Source organism: Melanotaenia boesemani, chromosome 16 (genome assembly GCF_017639745.1).
Source record: "Melanotaenia boesemani isolate fMelBoe1 chromosome 16, fMelBoe1.pri, whole genome shotgun sequence".
Lineage (NCBI taxonomy): Eukaryota > Metazoa > Chordata > Actinopteri > Atheriniformes > Melanotaeniidae > Melanotaenia > Melanotaenia boesemani.
The window spans coordinates 6,146,641-6,167,039 of NC_055697.1; the positions used below are offsets into that span (position 1 = coordinate 6,146,641).

A 20,399-nucleotide genomic window follows, 5' to 3' on the forward strand; every position below is an offset into this window, starting at 1 on the left:
TTACTTAGAAATTGAAACTAAAAGTTGAATTGAGACAGGACTGTTTCATATTGTCAGGATTGTTCTCAAGTGGCATGCTTACATTTCCTTTATTATGCAACATTTTGATCAAATCATGACGTAAAACATCATTAGAAGGACTATAGAAATGAGTATCCTCAGACACATAGTATTCTAAGTGCATCCCCTGTGCTGTATAATATGTAAAATACTTACTGTCTAGATCAGAGAATTTCTTTTAAGGTAAACTAAATAATAATGGCTGCATGAAATTGTGTGAAACTGGGTAAAAAAAAAAAAAAGAAAAAGAACAGAATTACTTACAGTATTATTTATTTTGTCTAAATGAATGTCTAAATGAGTTATATTGAACAAATTTTACATTCTGTGAGGTAATAACTCAGATACTGTAGCTTACCATTCAAAATGAATGACTAGGTGTTTTAAAAGTCAGTGTAGCTTGAAAACTAGTAATAGAGGAAAAAGCAAGAGAGTTTTATTGACAAAATTTATGCTTGATTTTTCTTTAACTAATTATGGCAAGAGTTTATTATTCTCTTTGAATGCTATCAGTGCTATCAGGTATAGTAAATAATTTTAATTTTTCACTTGACCTATTGCATCACAAAAAACAACTAACAAACTATTTATTTGTCAGCAAATTGGCACTATATTGCAAACTGAATTGGATAATTTAATTTAATTTAATTTAATTTAATTTATTTTAATTTACAAAAAAAATAAATAAATAAAAAATAAAAATATACCTTTACTCAATATACCCTAGTACCAGATTAGCTTTTTATTTTTATTTCATTTTTATTTTTATTTGGAAATAGCATTTAAGTGGACATTTTCTAACTCTGTCATTTTTACAAATGTATTGGTACACAAATCTACTGAAATCCAATTCCCTCAAATATATCAGGCAACCCTCAAGTCAGTTCAACATCTGGTCCCTGAAGATTCCTTTACTCTCTGTGTCCACATTGTTACCAGTTTAGATACATGTATATGTACACACAGTCTCATCATCCAATTACTTCATGTTAGGAGCATAGTTTCAATTTTATGAACTATTCCCAGCAAGTTCCCATTTTTATAAAGTACAGTAGAACAAAGGTAGCTTGCATTTTTTCCATCCAGCATGAGTGAAAGAACAGTAATTAGCAGCTGAAGAGTTATACAAAGTCAGGTTATGTATTCAGTTCAGTTTCCCATGTCTGCCTGAGTTTATCCTTAGATTAACATGTTTTAAAAGTCCCATTCAAGTTTGACTAAGTGGTGTCCAGTGGTGTCAGAATTCCGAGTGTCCGAGAGTAAGTTACGTAATTCTCGTTGCACCAACTCAGAAAAAATGGACACGTTCAAAATACTCAATTTGTGAACATTTACAATTATGCCTATACAACTTGAAAATCACAACCCCATTGTAAAATTGTGCACCATGAGAACACCAGCCAATGATACGATGGTTGAGTGATGATAATTAATAAACCACACATATTGATGCAACCATGATGTAATTATCGATAACAACTCAGTGCTATTTATACTATAAATTTAGTGTACTACAGGTGTTACTGGGTGCAGTCATCTTGAAATCTGGAAACTTGAGGTCCTCTGAAACTTGAGACCTCCATTTGGAAAAATTAGCTGATATTGTCATTTCCAGTAAAAACGTGATTTTTCTTTCAAACATCATTTTAATGTAGTAAGTAATTAGGAAGGGTGGGTACACCAATCATCTAGCTGACATCGACCAAACTGACTCCTAAACTCAATTTACAGTCACTGATTAACTGTCTTTTCAGTTAAATTAAATTTAATTAATCACCTTTAGGAAAATAAATTGCTGCAATAAGGATAAATAATTCATAGTAATAACGACAATAACTCTTTAAAAGTGACTTATTATGAAGAGTTAATGAGTAAGGTTATTAAAGTATGTAGGAATGACCTCATGTATCAGGTATTATTACAGCAGACCTGAAGTAGCCTCTGACTGAAGACAATCCTTTGTTAAAGCACTGTTACTGTAATGTCATGATTGTTATTCATTGTTTAACACAGTGTTTCTCAATCCTGGTCCTCAGGACCCCCTACCCTGCATGTTTAAGAAGTAACCCTACTTTCACACCTGAATTAAATTAACAGGATGCAAAGAACTTAATGAGGAAGTTTAATAATTTGAATCTGCTGTGTTGGAGTAAGAACACGTCTAAGGGCAGTGGGTCCTGAGGACCTGGACTGAGAAACATTGGTTTAACATGAGCTTGTCAGTTGAATGTGGAAGAATTTGTATTTGGTTCTTTGATTGGATAAGTTTCGTTCAACCGTCATGCTAACTTAGCATAATTTAGCATAAGGTGGTGGACCCTCCTTTTTGTAAAATCATTGTTCATTTAATGATTGTTAATCATTGTTAAACATGAGGGAGTTTGTCATTATAACTGTAGAAGGATTTGTATGTGACTATTTGATGTGTCGTTTGCTGTTTGTCCTATTCAAACAGCAAAGGAACCGATGTGATCTTTCGAAGCTAACATTAAGGCTAGAATGGCTGGCAGGAAAGACTTAAGACACTCTTTTGCTAAACAACTGTTTGTTAAAATAATTTTTCATTTATTGATTGTTAATCACTGTTAAACCAGAGGAGGGTCTCAGTATAACTGTAGAAAAATTGGCATATAATATTGTGTTGTGTTACTGTTTTACTCTTCCCAGCCTTAATGTTAAGCTAGGCTAAAAACCATCTAACAGTAGCATTATATGTACCTTACAGATATGAAAATGGTAATTAACACAATTAAACTCCTGTCAAATTATTTTTTTCTTGATTATTTTTTATTTAAATGGTTACTTTGTCTTGATGAAGTTGAAAGCAACATTTACATTTGCACTTGAACACAACCATTTCAAGGTTTAAATTAGGACTCAAAAATCAGTTTCACTGCTTAAGCTGCTGACTTTCATTTCAGAATTTCTGCTGCTTTTTTGTCTGACTAATAGGGAAGGAAATGTTTCACCCATTGCCAAAACACGAGGAACATTAGCATGCTAGGTTCAGTGTACAGCAGCTTTAACTGAAAGTGCAAATTTATTTGGCTGCATTTACTTTTTGTTTAGTCAGTGGCAGGAAGACCAACTCATTGTTAGCCTATCAATCAGCACTTATCAACACCCAGCTTTGGCCATTACTGTAACATTTACAGTCATAGAATTAAGCCAACTAGATAATACTCTGTAATTTTCCACACTTCTGTCCAAGTACATTTTTACTGGCACTTTTGACTAATATTCACAATCATGGGCAACAAAAATACCCTCTTAAACATTTCTTGCTGACATCTTAAATCTAATTGCATTTTTCTGCAAGTAGCTTCTATTTGTGTTCAAACTCCCTTTAAGTTGTCAGGAGTAAATTTATGCAACGGCTGATTTAAAAATTTTTTTAAGGATTATTTTTAATAAGATTGACTCATTGTTGTCAAAAATTTAAAAAAATCAGAGCCACCACTCTATATGGTTTTTGTTCAGTCTGAAGTCCTTTATGTCTTCAATTGATGTGGTTTTTTTTTATTTTCCACACGCTGTAGCAACCTTTACTGACCTCTTTCAATGTGTTTCTTCCTGTTGCCAAATCCTAGAAGCCTCATGACTTTTAGGTCAAAGTATAGGCCTTTATGTATATTTATAAAATAAATATCACTTATTATCATATTATGTATTTGCATTGTGTTAGAAAGTTTCAATTGTTTGTTCAAATATGATATAAAAATCATGGTGAATGACAAAACATGTAGAAATAATTTCTCTTTTTATTAAGAATTGATCATGTAGAAAAAAAAGAGCAAGTTGTACAAACTGGTCTTCAAATGAATACCTTTCATTTAAGCCCAAAAAGCCTCTGTAAGTCAAAAAGTAATAAAAAAAATAGGTTGAAAGCTGCCCGACAAAGAACCAGCGTTCCTGAATTGTCAGGCATTTGCAACCAATCATCAATAAACAAGAAGCTTTCAAAAGGTGTTTCTAAGAACAAATCAAACAATAAAACATAAAATTAACATCTGGATCTATATAAGCTCTGTTTAAAAAAAAGAAAAGATGTTTGGGAACTCTGGATAACACGGGATCACTGGTATGACATAGTCATTACATAGGAAAGGCACCACTGTGCTTCCTCCTACTTCCTCTATGGAAATTTCAGTACCTTGCCAGTTTGTGAGTGTTTAAGTATGATAACCGCTTTCACGCTCAACTGTGGCTAACATATACAGAGTGCACTTAACAACAAATGCTCAGGTTATAAAAACCAAACAAACAAACAAACAAACCAAACAACAACAAAACAAGAGCAACATACTTTCACTGACATGTAAAAATAAACTTTACAAAGAAATAAAAAGTCAACCTATAACATTAAACAGCCGCTTCTTTTATACATAAAAGAAAAAAAAGCGCATGCTTTTCTTTAAATCAAACCACCTCACAATAAAACATTTTGTATACATTACATTGACAGTGACTCCGAAATCTACTTTTAAAAACAAAAAACAAAGTAAGAAAAGTAGTACATTCACTTCCTTAGAGATTTAACTTAGGCTTGGAAACCATTAGCTTGCTGTTTGCTTAGGTCATTCATTCAGCCTAAAGCATGGCTCACCCACTTGCAAGTCCTAAGTTGTGCTGATCAGTCTGCAGAACATTAACAGTAGATGTACTCAATCCAAAGTGACAGGTTTGAATTTATTTTGTAACACATTATTAAAGAAATTTCAGACATAAATGGTTTGGCCTATTTTTTTTTTTTTTATCGTGTTATAGTAAATTTGCTTGATAACATCTGGGAAGGAAAGAACATATACATTCTGACAAATGTCATTTTATGCTAAACAGATGACATTCTTGGTGAAATCTTTCATTAATAAGAAACCAATAAGTTATAAATTGTGCTTCCTTGGCACACTGTCTGGGTTTGGACTCATCTGGCTGCCAGCAATGTTTGGTCTTATGCCCTCTGATGTAATAACCCAAGCTTTTAGCTTCTGAGCCTTGTTGGGCTAGCATAGGTGAAGCAGAATTTCTGGTTTAGCAAGGCTAAACAAGACCTATGATCCCCACTGAGCTGCTTCTGTTCATGTGTTGATATTAAAAAAAAAAAAAGAAGCTTGTTTTAGTCGTTTTGCTGAGAAGCTTTGAGCCAGTCAGCCACCGTGGCGAAATGGCCATCTGAGGCCATGCTGTTGTTTGGATAAGGATTTGGAAAGGACTGCGAGATGCGGCTGCCATCTTGCCTCGTGAGATTTATGTTGGTGTCATTGCTTGTGGGACGAGGGAGCAAGTTGATGTAAGTATTTCCTTGGTTCTCTCTTGGGGACAGCATGAGAGAGGAGCTACTATTTGGTCCAACTGTGTGGGGCTCCTGCTTCAGCCGGAAGCCAGCCTGAGACGGTCCTCCAACCAGGCCCTTCAGAAATTCATTGTCTTCCATCTCTTCCAGAAAGGGAAAAGGCGTAAGACCCTGCGACCCCCCTCCACCTCCAGGTACTGACCCATTAAAGTTATTCTGTACTGTATTGAGTGTACTGAAGTTGGGCCACATGGTTTGGAGACCTTGATTCTGGTTGCTCAAGTAGGCCTGAGTCTCAGAGGCAAGATTCTCCCTTTGATGCTGCTGGTGGAAGAGCAGCTGGGACTCTGCCTGGCTCATCACAGGGGCCTGGGGATCTGTATCCAAGTACTGCAGATCCCGCATGGAGAGCTGAGGGAGGGCGTTGCTCTCACAGCTGTTGTGCTCCACTCTAGAGGGGTAACTAACTTCGCGGTTTGGCTGCTGTTGCCTGCCATTTATTGGACGATTGCTCATGGATCCAGATGGGTTTATGGTGACTGTGTCCATTGAGAGGGCTGGGTTGGGATTTCCCCATTGATTACTGATTTGTAAACCGGTACCTTGTGGTGTCGTAATGACACCCTGAAGGCCTGATTGGCAGGGCTGATTGAAAACATTGGGCTGTTGTTGCATCAGATACATGTTGCTTGCATCTGCAAAGAAGAGCAGAAATTTGTTAGCAGGGCTGTATTATTCAGACACGGGTGTAGTTAATTTAAGCTCTTAATAATAAGGCCCAGTTTTTCTGCCTCCTATCTAAAATGACATACCTCAAATAAATTAATTCTGTCTTTACACCTACAAGGGTTACATGTATGCTCTTGGTCTCAAAAGAAAATGAAGTGTCAGAATCAAGACATTTTATATTGTCTTGACAAATATTCAGAGTAAATTAATCTGAAACACAGTAGAAAATTAAAACTTTTATCTCAGCCTATTTAGAGTAAAAATAACCTTTAAATCAGATAGCAGGCCATTTTAATTAGGAATTAGTAAAGTATTAACTTATGAGTAACTGTGCAAAAGTAGAAGCTTAAAAAGTGAACTTGAGCAGTTTTACAGACGTTTTAACACAGTTATGTCCACCTAAATGTGACCTTTGAGCTTTGTCAGGTGTTACACTGGAAAACTAATTCTATGACACCTTTATCGACCAATCACAGTCCAGAGAATAAAGCAATCACGCCCAAATTCACCAAAGAAACACCAATAACGTTCTACAGTGAAGGCGAGCTGTTTTTGTGTTTTGTTACATTCCCATATAATTGCTATAATTAATTTTATTTTGTTTGAAGAGCAATAGTTGGAAGAGTCTTTTGGCTGAGTTTCTCCCCAGCATTTTGGTATGCCGCATGTTAGGATTGCTGCTTCCTTGTGTGTGCATAAATTGTTTGCATAGAGGAAGAGGTTAATGTCTCATCATTGTTATTGGAAGAAAACTAGTTACCTCTCCGCAAGTGACCCATAGTATTCTGCAGGACAGGCTTTGACCGATTCAGTGCCAGACGACCTAAAATAGTCAAGAATCCTTAGTTAGGAGCAAATATTAAATGTTTAAGCATAGCAGATGGATTGCTCTAAAACTATAGAACCACTTTTCTTACTCTTCAATCCTGATATTTTCATCAGGTAATCTGGTTTGCGTTTCTTCTCATTATAGCCGTAAGGATCTATACAAGAAGAAAATAGAGACTCAGTTCTTTGGCAAAACCACATTAAAAAGCATTTAAAGAAAGAAGAAGATAGATGCTCACCTTTGTCATCAGGTAGGTATCTGAAGTCCATGGGTTCACTGACTTCCTGATCGGAGGGTCGGCGCAGCTGCATGTGCACGGTGACCGATTCTATGATGGAGGTGTTATAGTACGGTGGGGTCTTGAACACGATGGCCACTTGGCGATGAACATCCGCCTGGGAGAAGGAGCCTCTGGCCTCCCAGCCGTCGGAGGAGAAGAAACGGACCTCAATGTCATCTGTGTGAAAGGGGTGATGGGATGACAGGAGTAGAAATCTGACTGAGCTTGAAAAAGATGGCTACAATGTGGAAAATCGATGTAGACTGATGGATTTGAAAGATGAGTGAAGAGAAAAGAGATGCAAACTAGGTAAAAAAACACAGGAAAGTGTCAAGCCCACTCCTGAACACTGATAGCCATACGTACCTTTTTGTACTTTGTCACACAGTAAGAAGATCTCATCCCCTCCTTTAACGCTTCCACTGTTCCTGTTGACCCGACAAATCCTCAGCTCTGCTGTGTTTGGAGCCCCTGATGACACATAAACAACAGATATGAACACGCAAGCCAATGAATCTAATGAATCACACTGTGTCCTGCAAGGATTACACCAAGATCTGCTGTGAATTTATTTAATTATTGATAAAGATTGCAAAAAATAAAGTGTGTATAACTGTTTCCATGTCTGCCTCAGCTCTAAGCAAAAAGAAACATCAAGTCTACAGTTGAGGTCTCTGCAGGTTGAGTCACATGTCACATGCCTGGTGTCAGAAGAGGAAGTGCTCCATGGTAACACACTTGTTTGAGGGTTGGTATGTACAAACAACTTCCCCTTTTCTGCATGTGAAACAGTGTTGAGAGAATATGAACTGGACAGGTCTTGCAACAAACATGGACTTTGCAGCTTCTGGTACACGCAGCAAACGTGCAACTTCTCAGTTCTTGCACACAATTGTAACTCTGATCTTAATTTAGATGTGGTTATGAATCCACATGAGCACAACTGTGAATAATGTGTATGTTGAACTCATGTTATTATTAGCACTTGAAATGAGCTGAAACTCAGGGTCGATACACCTGGTCTCAGCAACAGTCTGCACTAACATGTTGCCTAATGAGACGTCTGTGTGGCCACTCACGGTTATCGTAGATGGGGTTTGTGACGATCGGGTTGAGCGCTCGGGTGTAGTGGCCATTCTCATCCTGAAGAAAAACCTGGATGCAAAGGCGGACCACATTTAAGTCGTACTCCTCCGTCTGCAGCAGCTGCTCCCGAGAAACTGAATTCAAACAAAAAGACACACATCAATCAGCCAAATATCACTACTATGACCAGTGGAGTGACTGACCATTTTATTTATCCTGCTCGGACTCAATGGGCCTCTGACATTTATGTAGCTGTAACCCAACTATGCATCAATAATCTATAAAAAGCTATAATCACTTTCTACACAGCAAGTTTTAAGAGGCCAGCTCAGCTTCTACTTGTTTTCTGGGGTTTAGATAGCAGTGATGTGCATGGGGTTTGAGCTAATTTAAATGCTTTATATGCTTTATATGCAGTAGTTGAGTCAGAAACGTTTTATAGAGGTGGCCAAACTGAGAACACTGATGTCATGTGGGTAACACCGAAACTGATGCCTCATTATAGCTTTTCCTGTGAAACACAAAGCTTTAGGGTACCATATGTAGATTTTTTTTATTCTTTACAATTGCAGGCATGACTCTACACCATATATAACTCCAGATTGGTTAACTAAGATCAGAACCACAGTTTAAGTTATTTCGTGCTGGGTTAATTTTAGCCTAATCTTTATGTATATGGATTTACTTTTTTAGTGTACTTTTAATCTGGTATTTATTGATCTATTTATATTCCTTTGTCTTTAATGTGTGGATTATGTTTTTATATCTAATGTGACTTGTAGATTAAATATTTTTGTCATATTTTATTTAGTTTTACTTTATTAATGCTTATAGTTTGATAGTCATCTTTTTTAACTTAATGTAAAAATGTATTGTTGTCTTCATTTTTTAATCACTGCAAATCTACAGATTTTTAAAACTGCGTGCAAGAAGATTTCCTCAGTTTATTAGTTCATTACTGAATGTTTATTTTTGTAAAATATTTAATATGTAATATGTATTATTATTTTTATTATTGAGGCTTTTCTGTTTGAAAAAGAAAATAGTTGTTGGGGCATGCAAAAGTTGGGTGGGGGTTTGAAAGTATTGTTTGTAATCCTTTTAATTGTTGCTAGCCTGACTGGTCATCATGGCCACCCGTTTCCATACTGTTCAAGCCACACAGCCACAGTCTTTTATAACTCATCTTTGGATTTGCATGTAAAATCTCAACTTTAAATGAACAAGAATTATCAAATGTAATTGGTGGTATATACTTGTACAAGGTTATGCAAATACATGTACTTTCATGTTTGCGTTTTAAATGCTTTTATCACTGGATACAACATACCAGTCTGACCAGTCTGAATTTCTGAAGTGAGGTTGTTTCAAACAGTCAGCAAACAAAGTCTGTGCATGACAGTCTTTAAAGAACAGTTATTTGTAGATGCATGCTGGTGGTTATATTTACCTTCTACAACATCTATAGATAGAGAGATAGACAGACAGACAGACAGACAGACAGGCAGACAGACAGACAGACAGACAGACAGATAGATAGATAGATAGATGGACAGATAGATAGATAGATAGATAGATAGATAGATAGATAGACAGACAGACAGACAGACAGACAGACAGATAGATAGATAGAGAGATAGACAGACAGACAGACAGACAGACAGACAGACAGGCAGGCAGACAGACAGACAGACAGACAGACAGACAGACAGACAGACAGACAGATAGACAGATAGATAGATAGATAGATAGATAGATAGATAGATAGATAGATAGATAGATAGAGTTTTCTACATCTTTCTCTCTACATGCAAGCGTCACACATCCCGCCTCCTCAGCATCAAGTTCAAAACTAACAACCAAGCCAGAAATCTGGACTCAGACCTGAATTTTAGCAGTTAGATTAAGACAGTTGTGAAGTCGGCCGATTATCACTTAAAAAACATATCGAGGATTAAAGGACTGATGGCTCAGCAGGATTTAGAAGAACTGGTCCATGCATTTATCTTTGGTAGACTGGACTACTGTAATGCTGTCCTCAGGTGTCCCAAAAAAGTCCATCAGACAGCTGCAGTTAGTCCAGAACGCTGCTGCTCGAGTCCTCACCAAGACCAGGAAAGTAGATCGTAGAACACCAGTCCTCAGATCTTTACACTGGCTTCCTGTTAGTTTACAAAGCACTGAGTGGTTTAGGACCAAAATACATGCAGGATCTTGTGCTTCGTTATGAACCAACCAGATCCCTCAGGTCATCAGGGTCAGGTCTACTATCTGTTCCAGAGTCAGAACTAAACATGGAGAGGCAGCGTTCAGCTTTTATGCTCCTCACATGTGGAACAAACTCCCAGAAAACTGCAGGTCTGCTGACTCAGCAGTTTTAAATCTGGGTTTAAAACTTTTCTATTAAAACAACAGGTAAATTCCCCACACTGGAACTTTATTTCTTGCATTTTATCTATTTTATTTTAGCTTTTTTCTTTCTGTTTTTAATTCATTTCTTTGATTTCTTTTTAACGCACTTGCTATTGCTTTCTGCACCCGCTGAAATGCTTTTAATGTTTTTTTGTAAAGCACTTTTAATTGTCTTGTACATGAAATGTGCCATGCAAATAAATTTGCCTTGCCTTCACAATCAACATGCAAACACACACCTTGCAGGGACAGTTCTTACTGAGAGACGCCCACAGACACCAGGCTTTCACATCTGCCTACTTTCTCTTCCCCCGTCTCTCAATTTCTATCGTTTGCGCTCACGACAAGGCCATCCCGCCTACAATCTGTCACCATGGTGACGCTGTGCAACGTCACCTCAGAGTGGAAAGAAGTGGCTGCATGTCACAGAGGCAAAAGATGAGACTCCCTGCATGAGTGACCACTGTAGGTGTTGACGTGTGTGAAAGTTGTGGGATACGAGACAGTTACTTCAACTTTTTTCTTTTGTCTTTCATGTTGTCTTTTTGTAACACTCAAACACAAAATGGTACTCACACAGAGCTTCTCTTATCAGACTAAAGGCAACAGCATAAAATAAAAAACAAAACAAAACAAAAAACAAAAGAACCAGACTGAAGTTAAACCCAAAGTGAAGCGAAAGTTCTCATCACTGCTTGACTTGTTCACAGAGCTAGTTATTGTTCCAGCTCTACCTCTGCACGCAGTGCTAGCACCGACCGTTACTCTTCTCAATACTTTCAGTCTGTTTGGGCACAGTTGCAGAATAAAGCACAGAAAATGAAAAAGATGACTGCTAACATGTCTCATAGCTGTGTGAGCCTCTTTAGTGACACATAAAACACCAAACACGACAGACATGATATAAAGATTAGTCCTCTCTTAAAAAACTCTGATGTCAGACATCAGAATCAGACAAAACCTCTAACTTTTATAACAACAATCTACATGAGATGACTATAAATCTTCCTGTTTGACATTTTAGGAGGAATTGTGGAGATTTTTAGAAGAAAATTCATATTATTTTGCCTTTCTCCAAAGCTAAACTGGAATAAACAGCTACTAAAGCCAACATATTTCAGGTTTAGGTATTTATATCTTTAAATTATCATCACTTTCTGCAAGCTAAGTGGTCTGAAATAACGCCTCGCTGTCTCTAATTATGGGTCATTGAGTTTGCCTGCAACAGGGGGCACACGCATATATATATATACACACACACATATATCTGCAGTGGAGAAACTGAAGGAGGGAGAAATGAAATGACTATGGAACTATCAGAGCAAATACTGGTGGAACATGCTGCACAGATCTGCACATTCGCTCCAGTGTTGGTGGAGCATGTTGCGGATCGAGGCAGCCGCTGGACGGACAGGTGCAGGAAAGTGGGTAGAAGGTGGTAGCAGTGGTGTGTGTTGGTGTTCTTAAGGTGGAAAGAAAGTGGCGCCGGGTTGTTGTGCATGCCGGGCTTCATGAAGCTTGTAGATTTCATGCAGAGGGGTAAGTTGTGCAGCGGCAGGGGGTTTGGAGGGGGCTATGAAGAGGGGGAGGGTGTTAGATTGGGTGCAGAGTGAGCGGTTAACATGACTGTGGGAGCTGAATGTGAGAGTGAGAAAGAAGAGGTGGCAGGTGCCAAGCTCCACCACAAAAAGCTTCTCCATGACTCACAATTTCACCATTTTTTAATGCAGCACTGTGCTTGTGATTTAGGTTAAAGGCTGCAATTGCAGTTAAAGACTTCAACCAGGATCCATCACAAGGCATAACTAAGCACACATTATTGGAAGATGTTTAATATGTAGATTTACAGCCCAGTGATGGTGATGATGCTTAGCTGTACGTTGCTTTCCACTATGTAACCTCCACACACTTACAGCATTGATTTCAATGCAAAAACATCAGTAATTACCAGTTACCAGTGAAGCTGGATCATGAGAAAATTTCAATTCAGTGCATAATGATTTTATGTTTGTACATATCAGAAATTCTACTATGAATGAATTAGGTTTGATTCAGGTGGCAGCAGTCGATATGAGATGATATCACATGCTCATTTAACACAACTGCCTCGATTCAAATCAAATAAAAAAGGAAACTTAAATATAAAAATATAATTGGCAAAAATGTGCCATTTTCTAAATACTGAGCTTTAAAATGTTCACATAATGCATACAAAATAAATACATTTCATTTTTTTTTTTTTAATTAATTGTCTTATTTGAACACAGTTATTTTAAATTAGACAATTATGGCTCATATAATGGGTTTGCATTAATTGGATTATAAATGGACAACCACGTACTGGATTGAACTGGACTGTCTGTTATACAGAACACCATTAGATATCTGAGTAATCTTGACATTTGATTGATTGATGGATGCTTTTGGACCATTGACTCAATGTATTTTTAAAGCCCTTATAATTACGAATTCGAATTATGAAATCAGTAGCCTTGTTTCTATCCTTGAAACAAAAAACCCATGAGATTTCATGTCCTGCACACAACCCAGGTGTCACTGAGAAAATCTTGTACAGGTGTTAAAATTGCACCATGTAATTTTCAAAATCCAAAACTCCATGCCTCTGACTTGTTGTGATGGCTTACTGGCATTTACAATGTACATTCCTGGAACGTCCCACAGCATCCCAAGGCTGAGAAACCACCCTTCACAAGACTTTTTTCTCCTATTTTGGCGCATCATATGCTAGCAACTAGATATCAACTTACTGAAGAAATGAAAGAGAGAATGAAAGAGAGAAAGGCAAAGAGCAATAAATAAGAACAGAGTTAACATCAGACTGACTTCTACTGGCTGGAAAGAGCTCAGAGAAGAGACAGGATGTAAGATGGATACCAAATCAGAAATCAGAAATACTTTATTAATCCCTTGCAGGGAAATTCATGTAAACTAGCCTTTGTTAGGGGCGCCAAAAATGCAAAAGTCTGCCAAAGTTCTGTAGTGCAGCTTTAAGGACGAGCTACAGACCTGATTCTACAACTTTTGTCATTGATTCGTGAGATTTATGAATGGTAGAGATAAGCCACATGTGTTATTATAGCCAAAGTCTTTTGTTTTTTCCAAGGTTTGATCAAAATAAATGTTGTGAACATGCTGATTTTATCAAAAACTTCAGCTGATCTGTTTTTCTGAGTAAAATAAAATGCTAGTGGTTATTGATCACTTTAAATCACTATGGGCTGAGCTTTAAGGCAGATTTCTGTCCTGTGTTAAACATGTACCAGGTGTACCACCGCATAACCACAACTTGAGCAAACAGTAATACAGAAACATATTACTACGTCACACACATAGCTGTTTCATCATTAGTGCCACATGTGTCATCTCTAGTACAGGTGACAGACTGTGACCTAATTCTTTCCATGAAAAGTGATTAACAAATAAGGTGGGTACTAAAGAATATTACTTGAAAAACATATGTGGTTCAGTAGGTTTAATCACCACTGCATGATGAGTGTGACAAAACTATGGGTTGCAATCAGAAACTATAACACTGCATTCAGCTGCAGCTGTGTGAGATGAAGTCATGTCAGCAGGTTTGTGTTTGCATGTTTTTTTTTGCGTATAGGTGGTTGAGCAACTGTGTGGGGCCTGAGGGAGGGGGACCATTTATCTCCTCACGACACAGGAAGCAGCTGAGTTTCATAGCAGAAGAGAGAAAAAGAGAGAAGAAGAGAGACAAAGGTCTGACATCCACTGCCCACTGAACGCGTCCGGGGTTTGTTATATTAAACTAAAATGTTGCTATGGCAACTTACAACCAGACCAATTACAACAAGGATTTCTAAGGAAATGTATTTACAGATGAAAAAGAAGGAACAAAACAATTCATTATTTCTAAGACATAGATTAGCCCCCACAGTTCTCATTATATATGTAAGGAGAACAGATTTGGTCATAACTGGTGACCCTCAGCTAGCAGCGCTCAAGGCGAAATATTTTCACACAGGAGGCATCTGTTTCACTCTTTTATTGTTTTCCTTCTGACCTTATATGCCTTATCAGTCTGTTAGACTGTGCTGTGCATGGACAAAGTCACACATCGAGTGTGAAGACCTTTACAACTGCATAAAGCAACAAATCAAAGCAAAAGAGCAAACCACAAACATGCGAAATATGTGCAGTTTCACTGTGGACTCTGTATCTAGAAATTTGACAAACGAAGTTAATTCACACTGCCACTTATTTCCACTTATCAACAGGCAAATTAGATCTCATTTCTTCTTATCAACAAGCAATGGAAAATAAGATCCATTTAGCAATGAAAAAACAAATATATGTCTGAACATACAAATACATAAACATAAGATAAGAGCATGCAAAAATTAAAAACCTAGTCTGCATGTCTAAAGCAAACTTGATCATAAACCTTTCATTCCTGCAAGTTTCACAGACCTGAAAAGCTCCCTACCCTACTTTTATCATCATATCTGAGAGCTGGGGAACCCCCTAGGTCTAACCCTCCCCCTTTTAATGAATCCTGCATTCCCATCTCTCACGTGGCCTCCTGCACTGCGCTCAATTGAGCAACTGTGACGAAGAATGGGGAAGTAGCTCATCGCCTGTTTGTACACGAGAACTGCTGTGTGTCTGCTCAGGAGGACCGCAAAATGAAAGCACATAAAGGAAATGGCTAAACTGTAGATTGTGCCGCAAGAGAGCGGGTTTTTGACTTGATGTAAGGAAAATCTGCTCTGCTGCTTGAGAACTGGGTCAACCAACATTAGAAAACAATTCTTGTGAATTGTTTTGAACTTGTTTAACAGTAAAAAACAGCTGGGAAAGTTGAGGTATAGCACCAGGATTAAAGTTTCTTAGTCATTTATGAATATTCAACACCACTGTTTGTTTTGAACTAATTAGAGTATTATTTCTAAATTGATGAGATGATATGACATGCTTGTGACTTATAAATGATATATTATCACCAAAAGGTAAAAAGGTAAGTCAGTCTATCAATCATGTTCAAAACAACTTTGTTAGCTCTGACAGGTTAATGAAATAAGAAATATAGTTAAAATATAAAAAAGAGTTTAACAAGTTAATTGGCCGTTAGCTAACATTAGCCACCAAACAAGTAGCAGCAGATAAGAAAAAATATGCAAGCATTTACTGAGCTTAAGTTTACCTATATGTTCTCATAAAATAACTTCAATATCCAGCAAGAGATAGCTTTTATTTTCATGTTTAAGTTACAAAGTATTGCTTTAAAATAAGTGGTCTTGAAGAACGAGGCTAACATTAGCAACATGGCTAATGATAACCATGTTAAAGCAACAATGTTTGGGACTGCAATTAAAATTGTACACACAATTACAACTCTTCATGTAATTGTATACTAGTTACTGATTAAAATAAAGCTATTTCACATTTCTGGTCAGTAGCCACCAGAACTTTAGCATTACTCTGCTACCATATTTGAATGCTGGGTGCTTTTAGCTGGTATGCTAGCGTTTGCTACAAGAACAGCATTCAAGGAGATATGCGCTAATCTAGCAGTTCAAAGTCCCATTCACAACTTATGCAGAGAGAGGCAGCATCTAGGGCCATGTTCACACAGAGATGGGTTTAGGTGTATCCGCTACAAAGTTTTTATTTTTATTTAAATTTTCTTTTTTAATAATTTGGATGCTTTGTCCACATTTAGCCAGTGTTTGGGGAGCCTAAAAATACTTGTTTTTGAAACTGGGTCCAAAGTGAATAAATCTGAAAATGCAATTTTCTTGATTACAACCTATGCAGGTCTTTCCTACACTGATGCCCAAACAAGTACAACAATGATGGACTACAATGATGTGTTTGTGCTATAGTGTATGCAGTTTATGTGCATGTTCCAGGTTTTACTCTCTGATTGTGGTGTACTTTTACAGCAGCGTTACGGCACCACTTACATGCTGGACATACATTCTTCTGCAATTTCTGTGGTTTTGTGTTCATGAAAAAGCTTTTTTAAAAGGAAATCAATTCTGTGTGGATGTAACCTATATCCCAAACAAAAAAATCAAATAAAACATATTAAATCAGAGCAAGAATGGCTCTGGTATTCTTCCTCTATTGGTTTGAGGGTTTTTACCTTATGTATAACTTTAGCCTGCTCTAAGCTGGAAGGAAGGGATTTCCAGTTAAAAGGGACTTACATTTTTAGGTGGCCAATTGCCAGACACCAAGCTTCAAATGGTAGTTAATAAAGCAAAGGGTGATTTCACAGAAAGTCCAGTGTTGCAAATTATTTATATAGTTTATGGCCTCATTAGTGTAGTTGTAGTACCCAAAGGTTATGATAAAGGTGAAATTTTACTGAAACCAGAGTCAGTTTGATGTATCTTCCCATTGACAGAGCAGTAAAAAGAAACAGGCAGTGTGGAAAATCATAGTAGGAGGACTCACCGTTGAAGGGGTTGATCCCTCTGGTGATCCTCTGAACGATAGCATCTTTCACTTCCCTCCTCCTCACGCACTGGATGCCCAGATTCTGGAAACTGTGTCAACAGCAACATAAAAAAAATGTGAGAAAGCGAGACTGCTGCAACAAGCCTGATTTAAATAAGCATCACACAGCAGCCCACATCTGAGTGAGGAAAGACCTATAAAACAATGCAAATAAGCCAATGATGTCATTTCTTTTTACCTATTCAGATTGGTCAGTATTTCAGTACTAACACATTACTTAGTATGGAGTTTTCCAGTCACACAAAATCCAAAATGATTAAATTATTCTAAATTTACTACAAAAGTCTGCAAGTTGTACATACTAAATAAAAAAAATGACTCATTCACACTCCAATACTCAAACACAAACTGTGTTTTCTCTCTCAAACACACCAAATACGAGTGATGTCACTTGGGGAATTCCCATATTGCCATCCTCATCACAGACATGGTTTTTACAAATATGCTTTGTGTGAGATTGTGTATGTGTGTGTGTGTGTGGGATTTGCTCTGTGTTTGAGAGGTCATCGGTTTACGCTCGCTGCCTTCCGAAACCATCAAACGAAACATGAAATATTGTTAATAGAGAGCAGATTGATTAAGTGATGCTGCAAGGTTACGAGTGACAAAGAGATGATTACTTATTTCGCTAAGTGTGCGTTGAATAAAAGTGAGACTCGAGTTATGCTGCTATCATTCTTGGCGACAGTTGATAGTGAATCTGTTGCTACAGAGTGTGTTTGGACAGAGATGGCAGTAGGAAGAGAACTCACGCGATCACTCTGCGGTCTGGACCAAACTCTGCCTCATAGAATCCATCTTTGCAGTCCTTCCCCACCAAGTCGTGCGGATGTGGACGATATGGCTCATTTTTTGTCACCAAGTAAACGCGCACCTTCCCCTTCCCGCTGTAATTCAAGATCTGTGGAGAAGTTGTACACATGTATGCCATTTATTAAACTATTCTCCTAAGAAATGCATATAAATCCATGTAATTATAAAGACCTGCAAGCTGGGGTACGTCCTGTTGTTGTCGGAGCTCTTCTCGCCAGGGATGCTTCCTGCAGAACGACCTTCGCACTTATACCTGAAGCGCATCCCCCTCTGCTTGGGCTGCTCGAAAATCTGGACAGCTGGCTCAGCCACTATTGGGTGGGGGTGGGGTGGGCAGAGGAGAGAGGAAAGTGTGAAAGGATGTCTGCTGCTATTACTTTTGTTTTTTGTTTGTCCCGTTGAGGTGGTTTTCTTTTAGAAAAGTTAAGTTCATAACATAACTGCATTTTTGCTGCTATGAAAATCTTGATTTAAATGATTTAAAGTCAAACATCAGAACAGAACAGAAACTTCAGCTTCTGTTAAAGTTTTTCATTCTGGTTACTAAATTTAACTCGGGGTGTGAGTGATGATGATGATGATCCACATCATGAAGAAGATACAAATTTTGCATAATTTAGACACAAGCAAACTACAAATCGTAAAATTGAGGATTACTAACAAGGGGAGCTTCAACCTGCATTTAAAAAAAAGCATAAAGAGAGCTTACAAGTCCCACATTAATCCTTTTGCATGAAACAAAACTGGCCACACATGACACCCTTGTGATAGAGGAACTAAAACTGATCTAAGATGCTTTGCAATATTTCGACTGATTTAACAATGCCAAATTGTTTTTTAGTATGAGATGACACCTGTGATGGACGATTTCTTTTTTTAAGTGCAACAGATGTCCCCTAAGCTAGTATAAAACAAGCAAAGTAGCATTTCTAACATATCTACAACAAACATTTGCCAGAAGAAAAAAAAAAAAAGAAGTGACTCGACCATGTTCTGTCTTCCTCTTTCTGCAGGTATTTCAGCCGAGGACGTGAAAACTGATCATACACCTCATCCAAACACATTTATATGATTGCATACATCACTAACTGCAGGTTATGAGAACCTAAGGTCATCACCCGTGTTCAAAACTTATGTTTAAAGAATAAACGCTTAACATTTAAATAGAGAAACAGAAAAAGAGGAAGTGAAATGCAGTTTTTTTTTTTTTACTTATAAAAAGAAATGTGAAAACAAGCAGTTATTTTCACACCAGTTGGTTTTAAAATGGACTTACTGATATGCGGATCATCGTCTAGCATGGAGGGCATAAGAACTGAGGAGAAAAATGTGAAATTTACCCACAAATTAGGGATAATTTTGGAGCAAATCACATACAGAGGCTGCACTGAGTGGTTGTGATACCCTGCCAAAACAGTGCCAGTTCACTCAAACTGGTCTTCTGCTTTTTATAAGGCAAATTTCATCAGGCTTTTACCAAATCTGTTCAACCACTAAATCTAACATTGCAACAAGGAGGAAGTTCAGTGCTGTTAAACACATATGATACTGCTACTAAGTGCCAGTTTAGTTAAAAACTTCAGATCCTGTGACAATTTTATATTTAGATATAGGAGATATAATAAATCTGTATAAATAATGGGTGTTTAGCTGAGCAGATTTGGTATACGGTTACTACAATCTCTTCACCCCTTCTTCTACAAGTTCTCGTTGTTGTCATATAGTAAACAAATATGCCGCAACTCACCATCCATGATACACACACCGGGCACTCTCAGCAGTGTCGCAGTTTATTGTCTCGTGAAGAACCTGGAACTGAATGAGTGTCAGTGAGCTTTGTAAGTATTTTTTATCTAGAGGTTGGCGGGGGAATTCCCCTCCGTCACTCGTGCCTTCGTCTGAATTGGCCAATCAGAAGCGTCGAGGCTCAGGGATCTCAGTAGACTGAGCGAAAACCCACTCCCTCCTCCCTGAACGCGCAGCGCCGCTTCGCCAGCATCCGCGGAGCTAATGAAAGCATTCCGCCCCCGAGGACCTTCTTAAGACTTGAGATAAGCCACACAAAGGGGAGCGACACAGTAAAGGCACGCAAAAGCGTACAACCGTCATTAACTGATGTAAGCACGGGGCCCGCTACCTGCGACGTGTCACCCACACAGGACAAAATCAAGTTCAAATGTGAAATTCATATATATATATATATATATATATATATATATGTTAATTTGTTTTTATAGTATTAAGGTTAAAGGATGCCTTACAAATAAATATAAAAAATAGAATAATTTGCAAGTGTTTAGGTAATCCTCGGACACCAGTGCACTCCAGTATCATTGCTGGTGTTAGTCCGTTCTGAAGAGCTTCTGTAGTGCTGAGGACAATAACCA

General features: G+C 37.7%; 1 protein-coding gene across 1 annotated transcript; it reads right to left on the reverse strand.

Annotated features, from left to right (window-relative positions):
- Window positions 1-3,803: 3,803 nt before the first annotated feature.
- Window positions 3,804-19,988, reverse strand: rel (v-rel avian reticuloendotheliosis viral oncogene homolog). The gene is made up of 11 exons (XM_042011033.1): window positions 19,760-19,988; window positions 19,289-19,327; window positions 18,184-18,323; window positions 17,952-18,100; window positions 17,137-17,228; window positions 8,271-8,411; window positions 7,558-7,662; window positions 7,150-7,368; window positions 7,000-7,065; window positions 6,843-6,905; window positions 3,804-6,048 (listed from the first exon to the last, which is right to left on the reverse strand). Exons 1-11 carry the CDS (start codon window positions 19,764-19,766, stop codon window positions 5,177-5,179), a joined length of 1,893 nt encoding a protein of 630 aa, XP_041866967.1. The 5' UTR covers window positions 19,767-19,988; the 3' UTR covers window positions 3,804-5,176.
- Window positions 19,989-20,399: the final 411 nt, after the last annotated feature.

What these genes read in the sequence shown, in the direction of transcription:
- rel (XM_042011033.1), bottom strand. An exon ending in GGACGTACCCCAGCTTGCAG is followed by an intron (nt 18,101 to 18,183) that starts GTCTTTATAATT and finishes ACTTCTCCACAG; the next exon opens with ATCTTGAATTACAGCGGGAA. An exon ending in GTGTGACAAAGTACAAAAAG is followed by an intron (nt 7,369 to 7,557) that starts GTACGTATGGCT and finishes CCTTTCACACAG; the next exon opens with ATGACATTGAGGTCCGTTTC.